This window comes from Aplidium turbinatum, chromosome 16 (assembly GCF_918807975.1).
Source record: "Aplidium turbinatum chromosome 16, kaAplTurb1.1, whole genome shotgun sequence".
In the NCBI taxonomy this organism is placed as follows: Eukaryota; Metazoa; Chordata; class Ascidiacea; order Aplousobranchia; family Polyclinidae; genus Aplidium; species Aplidium turbinatum.
The window spans coordinates 21399726-21424794 of record NC_137487.1 but is presented as its reverse complement, the minus strand read 5'-3'; the positions used below and the strand labels follow the sequence as shown (position 1 = coordinate 21424794).

General features: G+C 37.6%; 1 protein-coding gene across 1 annotated transcript; it reads left to right on the top strand.

The window, feature by feature from the left end:
* The first annotated feature begins 19141 nt into the window (after window positions 1-19141).
* Window positions 19142-24776, top strand: LOC145785710 (uncharacterized). Its single transcript, XM_082597405.1, has 6 exons — window positions 19142-19368; window positions 19893-19976; window positions 20938-21107; window positions 21788-21820; window positions 22320-22493; window positions 23552-24776. The coding sequence occupies exons 2-6, from the start codon at window positions 19916-19918 to the stop codon at window positions 23693-23695; spliced, it is 582 nt and encodes a 193-aa protein (XP_082453531.1). The 5' UTR covers window positions 19142-19368; window positions 19893-19915; the 3' UTR covers window positions 23696-24776.
* Window positions 24777-25069: the final 293 nt, after the last annotated feature.

The following is a 25069-nucleotide window of genomic DNA, read 5'->3' as shown; positions in this document are numbered from 1 at the left end:
CTTATATGAGGTCGCCAAAAGATCAGTCTGTTTGCAATGAAGAGGAAGATTAGCTCAACGCACAAAAAGCTTCAACCATCAGCCGAAGTTCCAAAACAAAAATGTGTTCTCATGTAGTTCGGCAATGATGTGTTCTAGTGTGAGTTTGGCTATGATGTGTCTTCGTGTGCTGCTGGTTAGTTGCAAAGAGATTGTCCTTGGTGCAACTTATATGCTAAGACATCACTGAAAAGGAGTTTTTGTAATCTACAAACTGACATTTTTAGACATTTTTTTGCAGAAAACAAAAACTATTCTTTTTTTCAAAGTGTTTTAATGGTTGTTGAACGTTTATTTGTCTATGTACTTAGGTCACCATCTGCTTCACTTCGTTGCAAAACTTCTTTTTTTTTGGTAGTTGTGTTGAAATATTGCGGTGTTTTTCTTTGAGCTATCTGGGATATGTGATTTTAATATGCTTTTTTATGTCAAAAACGCAACTAATTTGTCCATTTTCTTCAATCATACACGTGTGTATCTCGAAACATTTGTATAGTTTTTGCACTGGTATTGGCAAAAGCATGCAAATTAGTACAGAAAATCCAAAAATAACATTTCATCAGAAAAAAATAAGTTGTAGCATAACAACCAGATGTGATGAACAAAACTAATGCCAGACTCTAAATCAGCGCCCGCAAATTAGCTAAAATCAATTGTAAAATGTAATTCAATCGAAACTTGTGTTGACCAGTGTAACAGCAATATTTCAAAGTAAAACACATTGCTCACACAACTATTTAAGATTTTTTTTAAGCTATTCTAATCTTAATGGCAGTGTAAACTGAAATGAACCTTATACAGCCATTATCTGGTAAGTTGGTGGCACCGTGAAAGCATTTTCAATTTTTCTTTTTAAGAAAGAAAATAGACAAAACTTTATCAAAAAAGCAGTCAATAAAATCCTTCTGCGGCCATGAAAAAAAGTGATGGTTTGAAACTCAGCAACCTTAATAGTGAACCAAACCTTGTAGCTCTAACTGCCAAACAAATCTGGTATGTAAGTAAATGAGTTTTAGCATGGCCACCTAAAGATACGGCCTGATTTGTCACATTTTGCAGAAATTTCCAGGTTTTTCTAACTTTGGGCGAACGTTTAAATAAATCTTTATAAAATTTAAATTTTTACGCTTTCTTTATTCTTTTCCCCAATAGGCTAGATGACACAATAGGTTTTAACATTCTCACATGTTGAAAAACAAAGAAAATTTGATTTTGTAGATTTTAGTCAGACTGTTAATTTTCAATAACAGTCTGATTTTGCGTTTTTCAACTTACTTTTTCTCATTTGCTACTGCTTTCCCAAGGCAACAAAAAAGTTTTTTGTCATTAGGAAACCACAAAAAGTATAAACATCTCAAAAAATGTCAGTCAAACACTAGCAGTAGCTGTAGTCAAAATCTGCAAAATGTGGCAAATCAGGCCGCATCTCCAGGTGGCCATGGTTTTAGCTATCCTTTTTGGTTTTGTTGGATCTAAATGTTAACATTTCTATTTTGTTTGAAAGTTTTTCTTTGTTTAAATTCTGATGCCCCCACCCTATTTCTTTTCCAGATCTGTTTTTGTCTCGGTAGGATCTGTAATAACCAACAGCCAGGGTCGTTAACCTTTTTGCAGTCGCAATTTGCAACGTCATAAATATTCAAAGTGTGTTCATATTCTATTGCAGGATATCGATGGCAAAATCGTCAACAAAGTCTCTAAAAGTCAAATGCCCAAAGTGTGGAAGAACTGTGGAGTACTTGGAAAATGCGTTGGAAAGCATTCCAAGAAACCTCGATCTTGAAAACATAATTGACGAATTGGCTGAGGTGAAGCTTGTCTAGTTGAAATCGTAGAATCATTATTTGATTCTATTTTGAAAGGGCATAAGATTTATAATAAGTTGGTGTGATTACTTAATATTGTTAATTTAAATGTAAAATTAAGTTTTGACTTTTATAAAGTGATCTGTTGATTTTTCTTTGAAAGTGAAAATGCAAGAGGTTACTGTGAACACAATCTTGTGGTTCATATATAACAAGATGGACTTGCTGACAAGTGACCTTGTTATTAAACTAGTCACTAATCATTATGATGATTCAGGGATATCTATAACTACGGGATTGGAAACTCTGTGGAACTGAAAACCATTTTATACACCAGTAGGGTCACTTTTCTTTGTGCGCTGCTGTGATAAGTAATCACATAAATTGACCTCAAAGGGCAGCAAGTATTAGGCTAAACGAACAACCAAAAGTGTAACAATCAATTCACCTGCTGTAAATTGTAAGGTCTACGCTTGCCTGGTTTGTTTATTTGTTTGTATTCCATTAGTGCAGTCATGTTGTATTTTGTTTGCTGCTTAAAAAATTTCCAGAATGACTATTGGTTTTAGTTCTGATGACATCGTAAACGGATTAGTTTCGTACTAGATTGGTCTGTGAACAAGTTGATGATACAACAGCATATTTCACTGATTGCTGAACACTCCTCATTTACTTCTGATCCGATTTGCAGCACGCAAAATGCTAAAGAACAACAGTAGGCGGTTTTTGGACTCGTTGCATTCATTCATTTTTTGGATTCATCGTTTTTTTTTCTAGCAGCGTAAATGTACTTTTATAATCAATTAAGTTTTAATGTAAGTGTACATTTTGTATTATTATTGTAAAATCAAATTTTGTGTATCTTTTAGTCGGTATTTTGTTTTGTTAATCTCTCTGTAATCGTAGTAATGTGATGACCCTACTGATGTATAGCACTGGATAGAGTTTCCAATCCCGTAGTTATAGATATCCCTGTGATGATTCTTCATCAATGTTTGTCAAAAACATGTCATTTCTCACGACATTAGCCTACATTTAACTGCAACAAAACTGTTGGTGTTTCATTTAAATCTAAGATGATGAAACTTGACTTTAATCCGATCATATATTTAAATGAAAAACGTATCTGCTTTGAGACCTCTGTGAATTATTTAGGAGTAATAACTAACGACTTGCTATCCGATGATGAAGACATGAAACGACAATTACAGTCGTTGTATTGTGCTGGAAACATGTTAAAAGCAAGGTTTTCCAAATGTTCGATTGCTGTTAAAAATGTGTTGTTTCGTTCCTTTATATGCCTGTCAACTATGGTGCAACTATCTTTTATCCAGTAGTAATCGCTTACGTGTTGGATAGGTGCAACCATCTTTCATCCAGTAGTAATCGCTTACGTGTTGGATAGGTGCAACCATCTTTCATCCAGTAGTAATCGCTTACGTGTTGGATAGGTGCAACCATCTTTCATCCAGTAGTAATCGCTTACGTGTTGGATACAATAACTGTTACAGAATGTTGTTTAATCTGCAGAGACGATGCAGCATCACCTCTGCACTCGTTGATAACAATACTACAACCTTTCAAGCTCTCATTCGTAAAAAATTATATCAGTTTGTAACCCGATGTAACTTGTCTTCCAATCAATGGATTTATGAACTAATGCGAACAGACTGTTACTATCAATCTTTGTATTTGGTTCATTACGACTTAGCTCTTCGGAGTTGAGTATCTGCTTTGTTTCTACTTTTTATGTATGATTGTAATATGGACCAGCTTGACAAGTCTGATGCAAATAAATAAATAAAATTAAAATAACTAAAAAACCACTTTCTGTTGTAAATTGAAAATCATTTTCACTTTCAGATGAAAACAACTCAAAGTGACGAAAAAGAAAAACCTTCAACACCTGCTGACATCAGACGAATTCGAGGTAAGGAATCGAATGTCTTCATGCTATGTTGCGTCATTGACATGCGCGAGATGGTTCGTTTTTTCTCACTTTTTGCGTCATCAGCGTTTGTGGTTTTCTCTGGGAGATTATAGAGAAATAAAACAGAGTAACGTTAGCGGGTTTAACATACTTTATTACAAACAAAATATAACATAATTAAAATAAACTCAAACGTTTTCGAAACGTACGTGTGTCCTCATCAGGAATTAAATCTGCAATACATAAAATGAAAAATCGTAAGATAAATTTGACTATGCACTATAACTGTAACGACACTCTGGACTGAAAGCACAAACTGAACAAAAGATACGAGAATGATTGCGAGTAAATTATGAGGTGGGAAACAGATCACGTGAGGTGTAAACTACAAGCATTTGACAAAACAATTAGAACACACACAAAAGGAACGATGAGCCACAGGCAGATCTTGTGAGATTGAAAGCTAATGTAATGGTTTTAGAATTTCAATGTCTGCAGTTTTTCTTCCTGATGCTTTCGTCAGTAGCCCACACAATCAGAAAAAGCTGTTGATTTTATGAACTATCAACTTCCGAATACGTTAGTCCGATTTAGTGGCATGCAATTGTACACATTGCTTTTCCTGGTAATATTTCTCTGTTGGTTTTTACGATATTCAATGAACGGGTGTAATGCTTGAGACTGTTTTGGCAAAATGTGGTTCACAGTTTTGTGTTACCAAACATTTATTACTTTTTGCGAGTGAAGCAGGTCTTCAAAACACTCAAAACGTTTTGTATTTATGAAAATGAGCCATTTATTTAACTTACCAGAATGATTTTTTTTTGTTTTTTTATGACTATTTCGACGACGGCAATGCTTGGTTTAATGTGCATTGTGAAGTCAGTCATTGATCGGCACATGTCTTGTTCTATACTGTATTCTAACCTCTTTATTCGGTCAAATTCTTATTCCATTTTGTTGTTTTAAAGTTTGTTTCATTTTGTACAAGAAACTATATTAGTAGGACCCGTTTGTCACAAAACAGATTGTCACAGCAAGAAAAAAAAACAATGTAAGTTTTTACACTCTACCTACAGCATTACGGAAATTTGAAAAAATGTGTGAGTAAAGTGTAAAAAAGTGTGTGAGTAAAGATATTTGCCACTCTGCCAAATCTGCAAAATTTCGGGGCCACCTGACATCAAAGTGCCCAGCCAAAAGACGACAAACCCAGGCCAATCCACTTCGGGTACGGGCTTCCAAGACGACCAGAAAAGGGGCGCCGGCGAAGAAGTCAAAACCCTTTCTAGATAAGAGCAATGAACACTTCTGTCAAAAGGCTGAGGCTCAGTTCCTTTAGAAAAATCCTTAAGCCAACCCACGCCACATGTTTCCCCACTTAAAAATTACAAGAGAGTGCATGATTCAAGTGAGTCGTCGCCTACCTGACAAGCGATTGCCTGTTCTGCTTGTCAGAAATCAGGCTTTCACAAATCTGGTTGCGGAGCTGTACGATCCAAGCTCCATAACAAGAAATGGGCACAAAAGTCTTCAATCAGGTCAAAAACACACTTCACACTCTGGACGCTCACACGAACCACATCATGGAGGAGCGTCGACCGGAACTTTTGGAGAAATTCAATAACTTTTACTACTATAAAGCAATCGGATCTCAAATCAGATCTCGAACAACTCCAATAATCGATGAAGAACCTGCCAAAAACTTCTTCAAAGGAGAGGAAAAAATTGTAGAAGCAGCTTATCACTGAGATACATGGCACAAACAACACAACTCTCGCCAGGAAAGAAACGACATACTCAAAGAAGTAAACAGCTTCTATCACTCCCTATGGGGTGTGGAAGACGACATCAACTCTCAAGAACAGGATAGATACCTGAACATTCTGGGAGAGGCCAAAATTTAGGAAGTACACAGCTGAACTAGCAGAGCTGCTGAAAACTTTAAAAGAAGCAAAAATCGCCGTTGACTCTCTGAACAAAGATTCTGCACCTGGATCCGATGGTCTCGGTGCATTGTTTTACCAAGTGCTGGCACTTTCTGAAATACGACATTTTGGAAATGCTTACAAATTGCTATTTGAGAAAAAAATGACTCTCTCCATGAGAGAAGCTAAAGTGAAGCTAATCTTTAAAAAAGGTGAAAAAGAACAGCTCAAAAACTGGAAACCGATCTCTCTGCTCAACACAGATCACACGATTTTGAGTAAAATCTTCTCCAACAGACTCACACCCATTATCACAAACCTGATTTGTCCAAATCAGAAATGTGGATTGCCAAACCGCAGAATAGAGCATGTCACAATGAACAATGAACATACAAGCGGCCCTGGAAGCATCGCAAACACAAGACAGGGACTTGTACATCATGATAACCGACTTTGACAAAGCCTTCAATAGAGTTAGTCATCCATTTGTCTGTGGAATCTTGAAGAAACTCGGCGTGAAACCAATAATGATGAATTACCTGTCTTTGGTTTACAACAAAACAAAAAGCAAGATAGAAATCAATGGAGCCTTAACAAAACGAATCAACGTCAAAAAGGGCATTCGACAGCGATGCCCCTCAGCATGCTCAATTTCATAATCTGTGCCGACGTGCTCACCCGTCGCATAAAGATAAACTAACTGATCAACGGTTTTCCAAGCTTACAATCAAGATACAACAAAATGCGGACGACATCACATTCATAACAAGGGACATGCCATCTCTCAAAGAAATCAACAGAGAACTAGCCATCTACCAGACGATGTCCGGCCAGAAAGTGAACCAGGGAAAGACCCAGATCCTGGCGTCCAAACCTGATCTGGACCACCAAGCTCAGTAGTTCTACCCAGAAGATGCGATCTTAAACAACATCTATTCTAGATCCTGGGCGTTTGGCTAGGAACAAACAAAACAGAACTGGATAAAATAAACTGGCATACGGCCATAAGAACTCTCCATCTATGTAAAGTTCTCCATCATCAATACTCTCAGGGTCCCCGTCACTTTGCATCTGAGTAAAGTGCTGATGCCAACACCTCAAAGACCTCAACAAAATCCTTTTCAACTTGATCTGGTATCCTTCACCATTTGAACAACTCCAGAGAAGCAAAACTCTTCCTCCTATCAAAGATAGAAACATAAACATGGTGGACATCCACCACTAAACTTCAAACAAGCCGCATCAACAGAATTTATCAACTACTCACCATAGAAGACGCCATCGAAGTCTGGCACGAATGGGCCATGTTTAATTTGAGTTACAACATGAAATACATCCATCCTCTTTTGTTTTCCAACAGCGTTCCACATGCCCCGCATCCAAACGAAATGTATGCGGACATCTTCAAGTCCTTTTGCAAACTCAAAGGCTTGAAATACGACTGGGAGAACACTTCCCATAAAAACCTTCATCTGAAAACCCAAAATGAAAAGAAGATTGACAAGATTGACTAACATGGAAAAAGAATTCTATGGAACGAGATACTTTTGAAAACAAGGAAATCAAATTCCTCCTTCCACCTTACCTATCCTCCACGTCCTGTAGGATGGCTCATGGAGGATACAAACGGGGTGAATTTAAAAGATCACTACGATCCGATAGAATAACAAATTGCAAATTCTGCAGAAAACCAGATGACAATGTGGCCCACGTCCTCACCAAGTGTTCCTTTGCGCTAGGAATATGGGAGCGCCTGAAACAACAATAATCTGACCTAACCAACAAAAATGAAAACGTTGCGCGAGAAAAAAAGAGCCCAGCCACATGAGCGAAACACGTTTCTATATCCCTGTCAATTCTTGCTACACTCGAGGGCCGAGAAACACATGAAAAAGGTGGCCAGTTTATTTTTGTCGGCCGCCTTGCAGCAACTACGCTTATCCAATTTATCATATAATGGCTAAAAGTGAGAACTTTTTTTTTCATTTTTGATCTTTTTACATTGATTCAAAGTTTGTAAACATATGCCTACAAACGTTGACTTGATGTAAAAAAGGAATGATTTGCTGGCTAGGAAATTGTGACAAGTTTAACAGCAAACGACAAAATATTTCACATGGTAAATTGACAAGATTAGGGTTTGCATTGAAACAATCAAATTAGTACCAAGTATTTTCATCAAAAAACATCGAGATTTACCGAGAAAGTTTGGTTTCGTTTAATAAGCGGCCCCTAAAGGTTTGCTGGGAAAAATTTAGGCTTACAACAATATGATGTTCAAGTACAGCAGGCTATAATGTAAAATTCTTCTATAGCCTACTTCAAGGAGAAAGCTAGAAACAACATAATTTTGTGGTTTTATTCGCTGACAGAACTGGCCAAATGTAACGCTCCATATGAGGAATAAAGAAACACACAATGTTTTCTAAAAATAGCAACTTAACAAAATTTTAGCAAATGCATTTCAAAATGCATTTGTTTACACGAAAAGTATAAAACCTTGGATGGTGAAATTTCTAATAAAGTTTGATAGTATTTAGAAAAATACAAAACAATTCTGGATTTTTAGAACCTGTGGTTAAGCCGCGACAGCAAGTTCAAAGTGCTTGGTACTGATTCGGCTCCACCTAATATTGGTATAATATAATTGGAATTGCTCTTGTGTTTATCCCAATTAGGTCAGAATATTGGTCGGGTATAGGAACTAAGAATAAAAGAATTTAAACGCAAACGTTGCCCAGGGAAAGTAAACGAAAAGTCATGAGAAGATTTGATGAAAAGTTTAGTAACAAAGTTTTGTTTTGGAATTTTTTGCTTTGTTGGTACATGCGGTGTTTGTGTTTCTAACTTCTTGCAGCATTTGCTTTTGTTAGCTGGTGCTAAGTTCCTATGTTGAGTACAGAGTAGCCTACCTTTGGTGTTCTTTTCTGTTTACGTATGTATTAATTTTGTGCATTTAAATATTTTAGCACAGTTCAGTTTTGTTTTTATTTCTGGTCATCACAATGAAAAACAATATATACCAATTACCAAACGGTTCTAGGATAATTGCCCCCGGACAATTGCCCCCCGGACAATTGCCCACCGGACAACTGCCCCCAGGACAATTGCCCCCGGACAATTCCATCAAAAAGTGCAGTAAAGTTTTTTCTTAATTAGTGCTAATGGTTTGATTATTATTTGCGACAGAAAGATCGCCACTAGAAATGTAAAGTATGAGCGATTTCTCTTAAAAAGTCAAGTACATCGCGATTTTCATAGTCTACTACAATGGTTGCAATGCAATGCTAGCGAAACAGTCTTGATAGGGTTTTTTGGGCGTTGGTGCAGGAAATCCTGCAACCATTTGGTTAATTGTTACCTTTGCTAAAGCCTGCTCGCTCTTCAATGCGTCCATAAACTTCCAAACGATTGGATGACATGCAGTAATGTTAGCTTGAAGGTGGATATGCCATCTTTCCAACGAATTGTTTGTGCGGGGAAGATCTTCCACTACACAATCATGCATGCTCCACAATCCACATGCTGATTGGAAAACGGGGTGATCGTCTGTTGATGCGTAGCCTTCTTCCGATGAAGACATCTTCAAAGTAATCTACGATCAAGTCAGCTTCTGTTGACATAGTATCCTGAAGTGTTTCAAACGCACTAACTACGTCATTTGGTCGAATGAAAGCCAGAGCTGGAAACATACAAATTTTCAGAGCAAAGTCAGCATCTGCGTGATATTGGTCTTGCAATCCTTCCGCCTGCCTTTCCTTTGTTCGGTGTAACGAGTAACGATGTTGCCACCAAACGTCTTCGAGCTATGAATAAACTTCACCAAGTCATGCTTGAATTTTATTATTCTCTTGGTATTCATTATCCGGGGGCAGTTGTCCTCCTGGGGGCAATTGTCCTCCTGGGGGCAATTGTCCGGGGGCAGTTGTCTGGATACCTTACCAAACATAACAGAGGTCTAGAAAAAAGGTGGAAGCGACAAAACGTGGATGTTACAACGTGCATGATCCCAAAACAGGACGATCAGTTTAAAATATGGCACAGTTGCAACACATTTTAAGTTGATTAAATGTACTGTAGTACTAGTAAAATGTCTGGTTATTAGTTCACCACAAGGACAAAATTTGAAATGAAAATATTCGAGAGATGACAGAAGTAGAAAGCATCAGTGAGTTTGTTAGAAGCCATTGTTGGCGATGGTATGGACATGTGGAACGCAGTGGTGGCCTTAAGGTTTTGTGGGCCCTGGGCAAGAAGTTATATGAGGGCCCCCTACACCTACAGCTCGGTATCGACAAATTCAAGTACGCAAACTCAAATAACCATAAATCACAATAACACAAAAAGGAATTAACATGACACAACAACAAACAGCGATAAGCGAGAAAGGTGTATTTCATGCTGTGACATCTTCACATCACCCTGATGCTATATGTTGTAGGCCTACCACCACACCCAGTGCTTTCCGAGTCCTGCACTACCCGTCTGCAGGCTGCAGCTCTTACACAAAATGCACCTTTCTCACTTTTATTGCGGCAAACTCTTTAATCAGAGAAGCATTGTCCAATGTTTTTCCCACGTTGTGCTCAATTGAAACAACAGCTAGTCCAACCAAGCGTTCTCGGCTCATTGTAGAGCGAAGGTAATTTTTTATCAACTTTAGTTTAGAAAATGATCTTTCCCCTGAAGCTACAGTAACTGGAACTGGCACAGTAAGAAATAGTCTTAGTAACAAACACAAGTTAGGGTACACAACATTCAGTTTGTTTTGATACAGATACCGTAGAACAGAGAGAACTGTCAAGTGTGAGTATATTCTTGTGAAGCTCTGCGCTTCAGTGGAAAGTTCTTCACTGTCAAGGTCTCCAGCAAATTCTGGGGATGCTTTAGAGCATTTTTTTAAAAAGTTTAAGTTAGCCTACTGCTTTCTGCTAGTGCTTAATGTAAATTTTATTTGTGCATATTTTGGACAAGCGCGGGCCCCATAAATTTGCAGGCCCTGGGCGGTCGTCCAGTTTTCCCACTCCAAAGGCCACCACTGGTGGATCGTATGTCTGTATAACTTAATTCCTCTTAAACTATGCTACCGCCAGTGTGTTTCTGATCTGCTTCAAAACGATTTTGTGAGCTAAACCTATTGAGTTACTCTTGCTAGTTTGCATACTATGAATTTCAAAAAGTTTGAAGATTTAAAATCATATCGGAATACAGTATTTTGAAACAAAAAAATTTCGAAATATCAATGCAAATTTTTTGTGAAAAATTTTGTTTTGATTAAAAGAATTGGTTTTAAGCATTCCTACTTAAAATTGAATAAAACAAACAAAATAAAGTGGTTCTTGGTTTCCCTGAAACCAATTGTGACTTGTGATTGCAAAGTAAGATATCTCGTTTGTATCCATTCAACCTCACAACCTAGTTTGCCATCGCTTCTATGACGTCATTGTTTCACAGAATCAGCATCGAAATACCAACAAGCAAACAAGTTCCAAAAGGCGGCGGAAACCCTGCAAGTAGTCATCGAACATGTTGAAGGATGGGACAAGTTACAACCAAGCATTAACCAAGCGGAATGCTTGTTGAGTTTAAAAAAAATTCCAAAAGCAAAAGCAGTTTGTGTTTCGATTGCGTCCATTGTTATTGCAAATCAATCGTCACGCTTGACCGATCAATCACGTGACGTTTATGATGAGAATATTAAGAAATTAGTTTTGAAATTTGTGAATGTGGAAGAATGCGATTGCGCAATCTCATTGGCTCGTGGTAGATTTCAATTTGTTAATAATCACTACAACGGAGAAAGCAGGTTAGATAAGCTTCGAAATGTTGGTTGGTTGATGACGAATATATGCGATAAGATGTCAAAAAAAGAACAAATTAAAAAACAATATTTATTTATGGAAGAAATGCTTCATGTAATGCAAAGTTTAAAAGATATTGAATTGAAATTTAAATGTAAACAAATTGCTTTGTTTTTTGCCCGATTTGCTTTCTGCTGTAACAAAGCATCTGATTGGTCGAAATCGATCACAAAAAACGAATCTGCGATTACACTGATGAAAACAGCATTCAATGTTGAAGCAAATCAATATCGCGTATTTGGAATGTGCCACCATGATATGGGAGTTGCGCTTGAAAACACCAAACAACTCCTTGAAGCAAAAACCGCCTACAGAAAAGCCATTGAAATCTACAACACAGCCAGTAATTGGTCGGATGAAGAATATAAATCGTCATGCATTTCTATTGCAAAGCGGAATTTGAAAATTGTAGAAAGAAAAATTTCTCAAAAGTAAAATCAACGTTTGTGGAAAATTGCTGTATAGCCTATCATTTTTAGCAAAAATGTCGAAAACGTTTTAAACATTGTTGTGACCTCATCATTGTGACTTTCTGTTTGCTTAGTGATGAGCATTGTGACGTAATACAGTGTAGGACTTTTGTTTTAGTTATATTTGCATCAAGTTATTGATGACGAAATTGCTTTGTTGTTAAGTTACGTGACGTATGCAACAAAATTCTACGTCAGTGCGTGACTGTTGTAAAATACTACTCGTTAACTGCCAACTACAAGGTATCACGTGATATTGTGATGTAATTGGAAAGTCTATGACGTCATTAATTTTAACTATTCAGAGAGACAGAAAACTTTTATTTCGTCTGTTGCGTAAATAGCATGGTACAATTAATCTTCTTCTTCAACAGATTGATCATGTTTGATCAGCTGTGATCTCCCTTATGAACTGCTTCCATTTTGTTCTGTCTTTTGTTTTTATTAGTGCTTCTGGCATGCTTTTTATTCCTGTAATTTGCTTGATATTGTCAAAATATTTCATTTTTTGTCGTCCTTTTGTTCGTTTGCCTTGCACCATTCCAGTCAACATTGCATTTTCCAACGAGTTGCTTCTTGCTATGTGTCTAAAATATCTCAATTTTGTAAGGTTAATGTTGTTAATCAGACTCCATTTATCGTTTATTTGTTGGGAAACAAATTCATTTGTTTTTCTTTCAATCCAGCTGATGCGTAATAGTCTTCTGTCACACCACGTTTCAAAACTTTGTAACTTTTTAAAGTCTTATTTTTTGCATGTCCAAATTTCACATCCATTTGTGGCAATTGGGAAAAATGCAGTAATCTTAATTTTGTGTTTTTACCAACAATTAAACACAACATGAATAGAATAGCACCACAGCAATCTAGATACCACAACAGACAGAGAGCAGCGAAAGACTATATCAGTCATATTGTAAGATGTTGATGCGACACTAGTGATATTCTTGGGGAAAATCAAGTTGCAAATGTGGACAGGAGCAAACGATGCGATATCTCCTCGAATGCCCTGACCTAAAAGCAAGGTGCTCTGCACAGGATTTAGCTGAGTTCAACGATAGAGCAAGAGCTTGCGTGATGCTCTGGGCTACGGCCGTGTGACACACGATGAAGAAGAAAATCGTGTCAGCTGCTTCCCTGCTCTTTATGTGACAATGTCAAGCATCGGTAAATTACGTTTTAGTTATTTTTCCAGTTTCCCATCTGTTAGTTTGCCGTTCACTATACGTGTTTGCGCCAGCAATTAAAAATAAAATGGAAAAGAAATTAAAAAACTAACAATTTTCCTGAACTTTTTACTTTGAGAGTTTTCAAAGGCAATTTCAAAAATGAATTGTGATGTCACAGAAGACTTCGCAAGGCAAAAAATTACAGGAAACCGGCTCAGTGTAACGCACGACTTTAGAAAAAATAAACATAAACAACAATACAATTGAACGCATGGGCTCTATCCAAGGGGGGGTGAGGGGGGTGGTCACCCCCCCGCTAATTGGAGTGGGGGGGTGATCAATGCAAAATCACCCCCCCCACTCATTTGGCTTTGAAAAGGTTTTGTGATATTTTATTGATCAAATTTTGAAAAAAATATTTTCGCTGTTAGCACATTTTGAATTTTTTTTCAATGAATATATGCTTCCATTTGAAAGTCACAGTTACGAGTGTTACGACACTGAAAAATAATTCAAATGTCAAGTGAAAGTGTCAGTAACTCATACCCTGAACTACGAGCCAGGCGTTTACACTGTGTTTTAACTTAGCTTGCTTGGTAGTCACTTTAACAAGAAAAAATTCTGCCACTGCAAATGACACCGCCAACCAATCAGAACATGTTATAAGAGGCTACCGTCCAATTGTGACCTTTTTCGCACTCAGCCAGAGAGTTAACCCTTGTTTTGAACTTTATTTGGTAATTACAGAAGAAAAAAGAGCAATAGCAGTTTTGAGAATCGAACCCACGTCAATGAAATTACTACTTTCTAGCTCTACCCCCTATAAGCCAACCATCTGATAGAAAAACCAGCACTTCATTTGCTTTGTATCATCTTCTTTTCGCCCTTTTTCACATCAAGGAAAACGTAGTTTATGATTGGTTTGAGTTTTCATTTGCTGTGGCAGAATTATTTCTTGTTAAGTGACTACAATGTGTTTTAAAGTAAAGGAAAAACCTGACTTGGCGATTTTCCACGTTCTTTGTGTTTAACATGCTACCATAAAACAATTTTGAAAAAATTTGGCCCCATTGCGGTCTGACCACCATTGCGTGCATGCTTTTGTCAGAGGTTTCAAAACCGGAATGGCCTTGAGCAGCGAAGCGTGCGATTATACAGTCTACGTCACCAGCGACTAGCAATCAGCTGATCGGGCAACAGTTTTTACTGCGTGAGTTTCAAATGGCAGATCTTGTTCTTCAAACAGTAAATCAGCTTCTTTTACATAGATTCAACGTATTCAGGCCTTCAATCAATGTAAAATGAAAATGTAAAAAAACAAGTTTGACGATTTTAGCCCACTGTCCAAAAATCACCCCCCCGAATTCTAAAAGTGGATAGAGCCTCTGATTGAACGTAATAACAAATAAGGTGATTAGTGAGGAGTAACCTATCTGCAATTGATGTACTTTTATTCAGACAAACATTGATCATTTAATTTCAGTTCAAAACAATGGTGTGAATACACATGAATTGGGTTAAAGTGTTAAGCAATGAAAAGTATGCAGCTTTGCAAAACAAAAAGTGGTCTAAATAAATAATAGGAGATGTTCTACTGGTGCAAATTGAGCTAAACTATCACAAGATGTATACAGTGACAATTTGCTTTTATTCCGACGTTTCGTCAATCAGACACGACTGACTTCTTCAGGGGCTAGACCAGGTAGTGACTACCTGTCTAGCATGGCAAAACACAGGACCATGTTGTTGAAACCAACTAAAACACGCAAAATGAAAATTCAACTCTAGACAAAATTATCGCGCGCAAAGTTTGAATTAAGTTAGAAAAAAGGAAAGATTTAAATTTTAACAATTAACAACCCAGACAACCCAGATGATAACAATTAACAACCCAGATGTCTGGGTTGTTAATTGTTTTTAGGTTAGGTGGAATATAAAAAGGCTAAAAACATTTCCTGTGACTTCTCTTTACTTTGTCTTCAAAATTCAATAATCTATTAGCGATCCAACTCATAATATGCAAATAACAAAATGGCTACCTGAAGAGCAAAACTTTGCTGTTTACTTTGAAAAAACGCGGGAATAAAAACACTATTAAAAAATGAATAGAAAATAATAGAAACAAATAAAATAATAGAAACACTATTATTATGTTCTTTTCTCGTATTGAGGTATTGTATATCAACAATGCATCTTTGTTTTCGATCATGAGCTTTTCGTACTGCACTTTCATGATTTAATTTTGTACATCTAGAGATGTTTGTTGTCCAAATTATTCTTGGTCTGCTTTTGGGTTTAAACGCCCCCCAAAAATGTTTTGGAGTGTTTACAGAGTCTCGAAGATTCGCCCGGAGTTGGAGTGGAGTGGCAGTTTGAAATTCACTTGCTGTACTTGACCCAGTTGTTACTTTTGTGTAGGTTACTTTATCATCATCCAATTTTGCTTTTGTCCCCACCGGTGCAGGTGGACGATTCTTTTCTTGCGGCAATTGTCTATAGGCCTAGCCTACTCCTATTCTCACTTTTGTTTTGTTTATTGCGTCTTCTTTTTCAGTCCTACCTTGTATGCTTCATCTTCACCTGCTATTTTTGGGACCCTGTTCCCTCTTCCTATCGATCTTCAAAGTCAATGCTTTTCGAAGAAAACTTTTTTCCTCCCTCCTTACAGTGGCGTAGCCAGAAAAAAAATGGGGGGGGCCAAATATTTGTTGAATTGAAGAGAACAACAAAATGTTTGAATTAAATCATCGACACTTGATGCGCAGTGGCGTATCCTGGTAGGTTGAGCAAGGGAAGCAATGAAACTGGTGGGGGGTTAGAGCGTGCCGAAGGTACGCGTATTCTGGGGGGGGTCCAGGGGCATGCTCCTCTGGAGATTTTTGCAAAATTACACTTAAATAATGGATTATAGCGCTTTCTGGAAACACTTTTAGGGTAATATTTGTATGAAATTTATTAGCAGATAAACAGCTATTAATTTATTAAAGGTAGCTCTTAAACAAGAACGGGCAAAATCTGCGGCTAAAATTAGAGAACACCAAAAACTCAGCTACACAAAAACCCAACAGAGCAAGCTATTCTGAAATTGCTTCCATAAATTAGATAAAAGAAACGTAAATCGCGTAAATTTTGCGCGATTTACGATTTGCAAAATTTATTGGTGTCTTTCTGTGTGTCTAAAACAAGTCATAAAGGGGTGTTAATAGCCAGATGTCTTGGAAAACGTTATAAATTTCTACAAATTTTATTGTATTTTCAACAAAGGGCTCAACTTCGGAATCCAAACTTTGAAAATTTGGGGGGGGGGGGGGGGGGGGCATGGCCCCTTTCGCCCCCCCCCCCCCTGGCTACTCCTATGCCTCCTTAGCACATGCCCATACCACTTTATTCCATTTTCCCTGGCAAGTTGTTCAATAATCTCTCTGGCATATTCATTAGCTTTTCAGTCTTTTTTTCTTTTCTGGTTTATATCCCCACCACTGTTCTTACCATTGCCCTTTCCGTTGTTCTCAAAATAGCCAATTCACTCTTTCTTAATATCCATGCTTCGTTTCCGTACAATATTGCAGGCCGCACACAACTCCAATACACTTTCTTATTATTTGTAACAAAGTCTTTTTCTGTTGTAGCATCTCCCCACATCATCTAAACTTTGTCCAATCCAGCCTTGCCTTTCTTATCACAGCAGTAGTCCAGGCTAGTATCTTTCTTATTTGAAAGCATGCTTTTTTGCATGACAGGGGATATGAAAGTAAACGTTACAATATAAAAATATAAGTAATATAAAAACCCTAATTGTTGTGTATAGTTTGCACTCGGAGTGGAGTTTGAAGTCAATATTACCAAAATAATATTCAGAGCAGGAGAGACGTTTGGAAAACATGACTTCGAACACCTTTGCAATGCATTCAAGCTTTTAAACTGAGTCTGTCTAGTATACTAGGCTCCCTAGTATGTTCAGAAAAAGTAAACAGATCAATGCAGACAGGTTATGTAGACAAGGTTATTTTTTATGTAGCAAGATTATTGAATGATTCTATTATTTTGTCAAATTTAGGCTAATTTAATAAATTAATTTAGGTCAGTAAACTACGGTAGGCCCCTACTGCGATCTAGTTACTGGTACTAGTTAGCAGTTCATTAACCTAAACTAGTTGCTAGCAAGAAATAAACTCAAGAAAACTTTTTTATGAAGATAAGTTCTGTTTATTTATCAAAAACCTGTCAAAAAAAGTTATAACCGTGATATGATGACATTGTTTTTTCAATCCATGAAATGTGTTTTCCAACATGGATTGGTCAAACGTAACATGTTGGCAGGGACACAATTAATCAATTTGTTAAGAATCTTTCAATTTGTTAAGAATCACTACGACGCTAAAAGCAGGTTAGATAAGTTCCAAGATATTGTTTGGATGATGACCCAAGTATCCGAAGAATTGCGTCCTCCGAGGACCGTTTCTATTTCTTGGAAGAAGAGGACAAATTCTTAAGAAGATTTATAGCTTTATAGCAATGCTTATTATGCCATCTAGCGGTTACCGTGGCTTCTCCCAAACTTTCTGTGTTTGCAGTAAACTTTGTAGATTGGTCGCTTGGTGGCACAGCCTACTGTTGTCTGTCAATTGGGGTAGCCACTTTAACAAGTCGAAATTCTGCCACTGCGAATGACTACAATGCAACCGCCAACCAATCAGAACATGTTATAAGAGGCTACCGTCCAATTGTGATCCTTCGAGGACTCATCCAGAGAGTGAATGCTTGTTTTGAACTTTATTTAGTAATTACACAAGAAAAAGAGCAATAACAGTAGCGGGAATCGAACCCGCGTCAATGAAATGACTACTTTCTAGCCTTAACCCTAACCCCTAAGTCAACCAGTTGACAAAAAATCCATCACTTATTTTGCTTCTTTACATCTTCTTTTCGCCATTTTTACGTCACTTAAACTGTAGCTTATGATTGGTTGGCGGTTTCATTCTAGTCATTTTTAGTGGCAGAATTTCGACTTGTTAAAGTGGCTACCGTCAATTGGAGAGTTCCTGCCCTCCACAGCGCCCTCAAACGGACGCCTCAAGTGAAAAAAGCATGTCGTTACCAAAGCTTCACTTCTCGCAGGACAATATCAGTAAGCTTATTTTAGTCTGATAGTCTGTATGACGTCACAAACGCATTAATGTCTCGCTTGTTGTGTATGCGCATCAGCACGCGCTATGAGCCGGAAGTGGCGTCATAAAGACAGAAAAGCTTCAACAATGATGAAACAATGTTTATTGAGAGATCTGTGCTGGGTTTTGATGATTGTGACAACGTGCTTGTGACAATCTATCGCGGTGGCAGACGATTTAATTGTTGACAATAGCAAGTTGTTTTGACAGACTGGGTGTTGAGATATAAGAAAGATTTGTTTCGGCTTTGAACAATGTGAAAGTTTTGTAGCATGAACTTGAGGAGGTTTGACCAAGAAAAATTGTGTTTTGTAAAGATTAAAATTCTATTCATATGAACCACTGGAAAGTATCCAGATCCTAGAGAAGTTATTACAACAGTGAAAAAGTTACATTTTCTTCAATTTAGAGCTTCGGTAGAAAGTTTGTCTTGTTGAACCATAGGCATACGAAGCCGAGCAGCGTGATCAAGTTTAACATCTTCAAGTTTATTACATTTACATAAACATAAAACTACGCAACAAATTAATTATCGAACGTTTTCGACATCACAAGATGTCCTCTTCAGGAATAATATACATACAACTTAAGTCCATCTGAATAAAATACAATGGTTAACTAAATCTATAAACAGGAAAAGACAAAAACTGCACAGTACTTCTGACTAGCTCAAACTCAACGATAGGCTCCACGAGAATCAAAGGTAACTGCATCAAAAGGTGTTTCTTCAATTTGAATTAAATTTCTTCAATTTGTGGATTACAGATTTACTATAGGAAAAGTTAAAGTAGTTTTTGAAGCATGTTTATTTTTTTGATTAAATTGTGATTTGACCATCAGTAGAATTAATAATTTTATTGAAAACGTGCACAAAGATACTTCGGTGAACAACCAATAGGCTACCTGCTAAGATCGCATGCAACTGGTGGTTGTGGGTTCTGAACAGATAAAGTTTACATGTCACATTCTGGAATTAAAGGAAGCAAACGAATTTCATAGTAAGATTTTTTAAATATCTGACTTGTATCATTAATCTTGCGTAGATGAAGTTGTATTTATGGCAGCTGCTGTTAGTTTTATTTCAAATCTAAGATATACCGTAAGACGTTGTAGCATTGATAGGACGCTTAGAACTATTAAAATTACGTAACCTATGACGTGTTGATTAGTTTTGTGACTTCATTCTTGATTATTTTCGTTCCTAATTATTAGGTAGGTTTTTATGCGAATGATAAGGGTTGAAAAATGTAGAGTCGAAAGATTCGTAATTTCTTTTTTGTACCAAAATAAATGCTGTTGCTTAGTGAAGTTTGCTGATCGGGATTTGGATAAAATTTAAAGCAAAATCGTTTTCTGAAGCTCAACCGAGATTGCTTGTAGAGGATTGAACCAGTGACACAAAACCTGTGACTGAAATTGACGGAAGAGTCAACTTGAAGCCAATATTTCTTGTGAATGAACAACTTCACTTCCTGATTGTCAATGCGACCGTTTTGTTTTACTTTTTAAACTTTTTCTACAGATTAAGCAAAGAATTCCATAGAAATGTCTGGAATCACTGGAGGTTCGGATAATAATGCTGAAGAGCCAGACGAATACAACTTGTGTGAGTAATAATTGTCATTGTGAGTAACAAGATCTATTGTTTCTAAAAATGTCACTGTCAAAGCAGGAGATAATCCACTTTGAAATAATTACTCACTGGTTGTAAAAAAAATATTAAACAAAATTTTTTTGAATCCACTTGATAAAGACAATTATTAAACAAATTCAAAGTAAAAAAGTCCATTGCAGTTTTGCAACAACTAAAGACAATTCATCATGGTGACCTCACGAACAAGGTTCGGATTTTGTTTGTGATTTTAAGATACCCTCAATTGAAATGTCAAATTCTGAAAAATACAGGATATTAGTTCTGCATTCTCCGTTGATTCCTTTTAATAAAATAAATATATTGTGAAACAAGATTCTCAACAAGTTAGTTCGGGGTAGCTTCGTCCAGTGTTGCCATAGGTCCGCAATAACAATGCATCTCATAGAAGAGACATTAAAGGAATAGAACTTTTCTTCTCATCGCATCCCTAGATTGTTGAGAGACCTCTATTCGCAAATGATCATCTGGAGTGTAAATAATTATCTGATTAGTTGGTTGACAATAACAGGTTTGCACAAAACCAGCAGCGTTGACAGGGGGGGTCAAGGGGGTGCTTTGAATTTGTAACCCGTAACTTTTAATGGCCCCTTAACCTCTTCAAAGGGCCCAGAAACAAAGAAACCATCGCATCTTCTTTGGGTATGGTGCACTTTCTTGGAAGTTTTTTTATTTGAAGCCCAAGGATCTTCTTGATACCGGGCCCAAAATATCATCTCGACGGCCCTGCACACAAACGCCCTGCACACAAACAACTGAAACAAAATTGAAAGCGCCAAAGTTGGGCCGACCTCATGATACTAAATTTCGTTGTTCATGCATGGAACATGGAACAGCGTCAGCAGACGTTGAATCAATGTAAAAATGACGGATTTTGTTGTCTGGGAATAAATGCTTTAACCAGGAAATATTTCAGATCTTGGATTTATGATTCCAATCGGCGCCATTTTAATCCTTTGCATCATCTGCTTGTTCGTCATCAGTTGGCAGCTGATCTGCCCAAAATGCTCCGCTACATATTGCCCCAAAATCCTTCTAGATTCAAGAAGATCTCGTGGCTCCTCCTCTTCAGGATCAAATAATCAGGTTTGTGGCATCACTTACATCTCATTATGACGTGTGTTAAGTAGAGATTATCTCAACTTAACCTACATTTGGACTTTTCGTTTTTTTGACCTGATAATTCTCGTCAGTGTGTAATCTTTTAAATATGTCGATTAAGGGAAATGTTCTGGTTGTTTCACAACTTGGGTGCCATGACGGAGTCAAAAATGATACAAACCGAGCAAATAAAGCTGAAATACTTTGGATAGTGAGAGGCCAATGCTTCGGGTTTGTGCCGAAGCTTTTGTCCAATGCTGAGTAACTCAGAGTCAAACATAATTTCTAGTCCATGCACAGCAGCACCGCACATGTTCAATCGTTTGGTTTAATTAACGCACTGAACCCCCGAGCCCAATAACACAGAGTAATTTGAAAGACGGAACAAAATATCAATGTAAATTGTGACAATGTTTTACTTGGGTCAAGTTATTATTTATTCCCATCTCATCAACTGGAATAACCTTGCGTTACTGAATTTCAATAAAGTGAGATTATTATCCTCGTGAAATCAAAACCAGCCATTTCACTTTCTTGTTTACCCTATTGGTGATGAAATAAATCTCAGCTCTGGCGATGACGTCATAGATTGCATGGCGTGTCGTCACAGCTGAATGTTTCCTTCCGCCAATAACAATCAGCTGATCATGAAATATTGCTTCTAGAGTTCCAGCACCAGAAGAACGTCCTTAACTTTGGTGAGTTGGCAGCCGCAATGTTGTTTCTGTATAGTTTTGAAATTCGTGGTTACAATGAACTTGTGAATTGAAATGACCTTTCTATGGGGAACAAGGCAATGTACCGGTTGGGATAACATTATTATCTTCACAATGATTCAGCGTCTGCCGACGTTAATTTGCTAGGGGAGGGGCTTCTGTTGCATCAGAAATAGATGAACAACTTTTTAAAGGCAATAAAGACCATTTTCTATAGACAGGGAGTACGCTAGTTTTGGGAAAACATTTTTGCAAATTTAAGAAAGTATTTGTAACTTTCTATTTGAAAAACATCCTGGTGAGTCACAAAGGCTTGTTTTGTAACAAGTTGAATTGTTTTCAAAATTTTCTGTTCTGCATTCCTTGACTCATTCAGTAAAATAGTGAAAAAACAAGATTATTCTGTTGGGTTCGAATCCTAACCCCTTCGATGATCGATTTCCTCTGAAACACAGCAAAGTTTAACCGAGTCTTGTCGCAGGTGCGGAGATATAGCGATGTTCCCCCAGGGTATGAGACTTTGACCTCTGACCTTCCACCTTCATACAATTCAGTCGTCATAATTGAAGAAGAAGCTGCTCCGGGCGACAGAAGCAGCCGCTCTTCCGGGATTCGAACTTACGTCTATGACCCAACACGAAGAATCTCGATAGAGGTGATGATCGACATATTATCGTGCAATCTCTTTAATGCGACCAGCCCTGGATCACAACTGTGGTAGCGATCCGCTGTTGGTTGCTTTACTGAGGGTTGGCACCTGGTGGTGGCTTGCAAGATGATTTGTGAACATGTAAAACTTCCACGAGAATAACTTGAAATCTCTTTAAGTTGTTGCGACGCGGCGTTTATCATAAACCAGTTTTGTTTCGTCACATAAGCGGTTGCACCAGACCAACAACATTCGCGCAAGAATCAACCATTTTTGTCGGTTTCACTTTTTTTTATTCGTATCCAGACTTTCTTACAGTGGTTGAAGATTTAGACCATGTGGATGGGAAAGCAAGGGAATCAATCTTCACGTCTTCCGTGAGGCTTTAAGTGTCCTGCCAATGACACAGCTGAGTGCCACCCAGACAGCAAGATTGTCGGTTTGACATTGATTCAGCGTCTGTAAACATTAAATCAATGTAAAAATCTACTGATTTGCTCTCTGGGTATTCAGCGATATCGCACCGGCGCCCTTCGTTACGTTACAGTGCTCTCACCACTCGGCTATGCAGCCGACTACATTAAACTACGTGAAAACAATGTAAAACAAACATGTTATGTGCGCAGCTTGAGGATGGCATGGATCCGAACACTGAATGACTACCCAGACATAGAATTAACGTTTTTTATATTAAAATGGTTAATTTGCTGCCTGGGTATAAACCATCACAATGAACAGGTCGCATAAAGTAGCTCATGAAACCTGGATGAGAAATTCTACAAGTGCCACGCTTCACAAACTCAGAGTGCAGACAAATTTCTTCAAATGCAATAGCTAATAGACTAGTCTAATAATACACAAGTCTAATACAAGTCTATCAGCTGGAAGTGCATTGGTTGCGCTACAATTCACATGAGAGCATGACACTAATCAATTATGACGTCATAAACGATGTTCGGTCGATACCCGCATCAGTCAGCATCTCTAAAGTCAGGTGTCGAATATATCATTGTTTTACCGAAAAAGTTGTAGTGAAATAGAAATAACACTTAATGACGTCATAGGTACACGACGAAGACACCATACGAGTTGTTGAAGAGCTTCTGTCGAGGAGAAGGTCATCATCACTGCGGAGTCACAGCGAACCTCCTGGATACAATCACGTCGCTCATCTTCCGGATATTTTTCCCACGGTGTCTGACGTATGATCATCAAACTGTCTCCGCACTGCCACCTAACGCCATAGGCAAAAAAGCTTGGTCTCCAAATATCAGCAACTTGCACGTGCAATATTCAATAGTACTGTAACGAGAGATGATGTAATATCAACATAACTTTACGTTGTTGTAATTTATTTTTAATGAACAAAAACATCTTTTGAGAAGACGTTTGTCAAGAACTCGGACAGACAGATGGACTGATGGAGGAGGAAGCAATAAAGTCTTTCCTAGTTTTGTAGGCTATTGTTTACGAACAATAACACGCTGATTCTTTGGCTGACTAGATGACTGCTTATGGTCTTTCGCTACCATCCTGATTGCGCCATCAGCTAACCAACAGTTGTACAATGCATTGTTTTGACAATTACCGTAAAACCTCTATTTGAGCGCCACCTCTATTTGAACGCCACCTCTAATAGAACGCCACTTTTAAAGAAGGGTTGAAAAATAGAGCGCCTCCCTCTAATTGAACGCCACTTCCAATAGAACACCACTTTGTCGTGTTGCCAATCCTGGGGCCTGACAGGTTGCTTCAATTTTAAACTAAAAACAAACGAATTTTAAACTAAAAATTACCTGTATATACCGGTAAATGTGTTTGGTGTTTTTTCTTTTCATTAATAAACTTTATTTCAAAATTCTGACCAGCTAGTCGAAAAGTAGAACGCCAACCTCTAATTGAACGTCACCTCTAATAGAACGCCACTTTTAAACAAGAGTTGAAAAATAGACCGCCATGGCGGTGAAATAGAGGTTTTACGGGTACATTTAGCCTACTCTGCTTGCTGGTTAATATGTGGCGCTGTTGAAGCAAATAACTTGACTTGACTTGATTCCTCTTAACTGAATGTGCAATAAAGCTTTCCCTAGTTTGCATTGTTTACGAACAATAACACACTGATTCCTCCTGACTGTGCCCGGGCCTAGTTATCACTGCACTTAGAAGACTGAAACTATTTTGCTCATTAGCAGCCTCTGCAATGTTTGATTTTTTACATTGAATCATCGTTGGCTAATGGTGAAATGAAGTTACATCATTTGTTGTTACTAAACAAGTAACAAATGTTCAACAAACAAGAAAAACAGAACTTTTTAACCAAACTGTTGCATATTGGTTGTTATTTTTATAACCAGGCTGTTTCTACTGTACGATCAGAAAACGTAAAAAAACTTAGGTTAGCTAACACGAACCTCTGATCCAGTAGCGAATCCAGGAAGGGGCGACCTCCCGTCTTAAAACACAGAAAAGTTTTCACGGTGTTTTTTAAAAGGTTGATTTTTTGAAATTAATGTACACCTAGATATCATTGTGTTTTGTTAAAATCACAACCCCCCCCCCCCTTAAATAACTTGGTAAATCTG

Coding starts and splice junctions, on each gene's coding strand:
- LOC145785710 (XM_082597405.1), top strand. CDS start 19,916: ATGTCTGGAATCACTGGAGGTTCGGATAATAATGCTGAAGAGCCAGAC. Junction 19,977..20,937: donor GCCAGACGAATACAACTTGT/GTGAGTAATAAT, acceptor GAAATATTTCAG/ATCTTGGATTTATGATTCCA. Junction 21,108..21,787: donor CTTCAGGATCAAATAATCAG/GTTTGTGGCATC, acceptor TATTGCTTCTAG/AGTTCCAGCACCAGAAGAAC.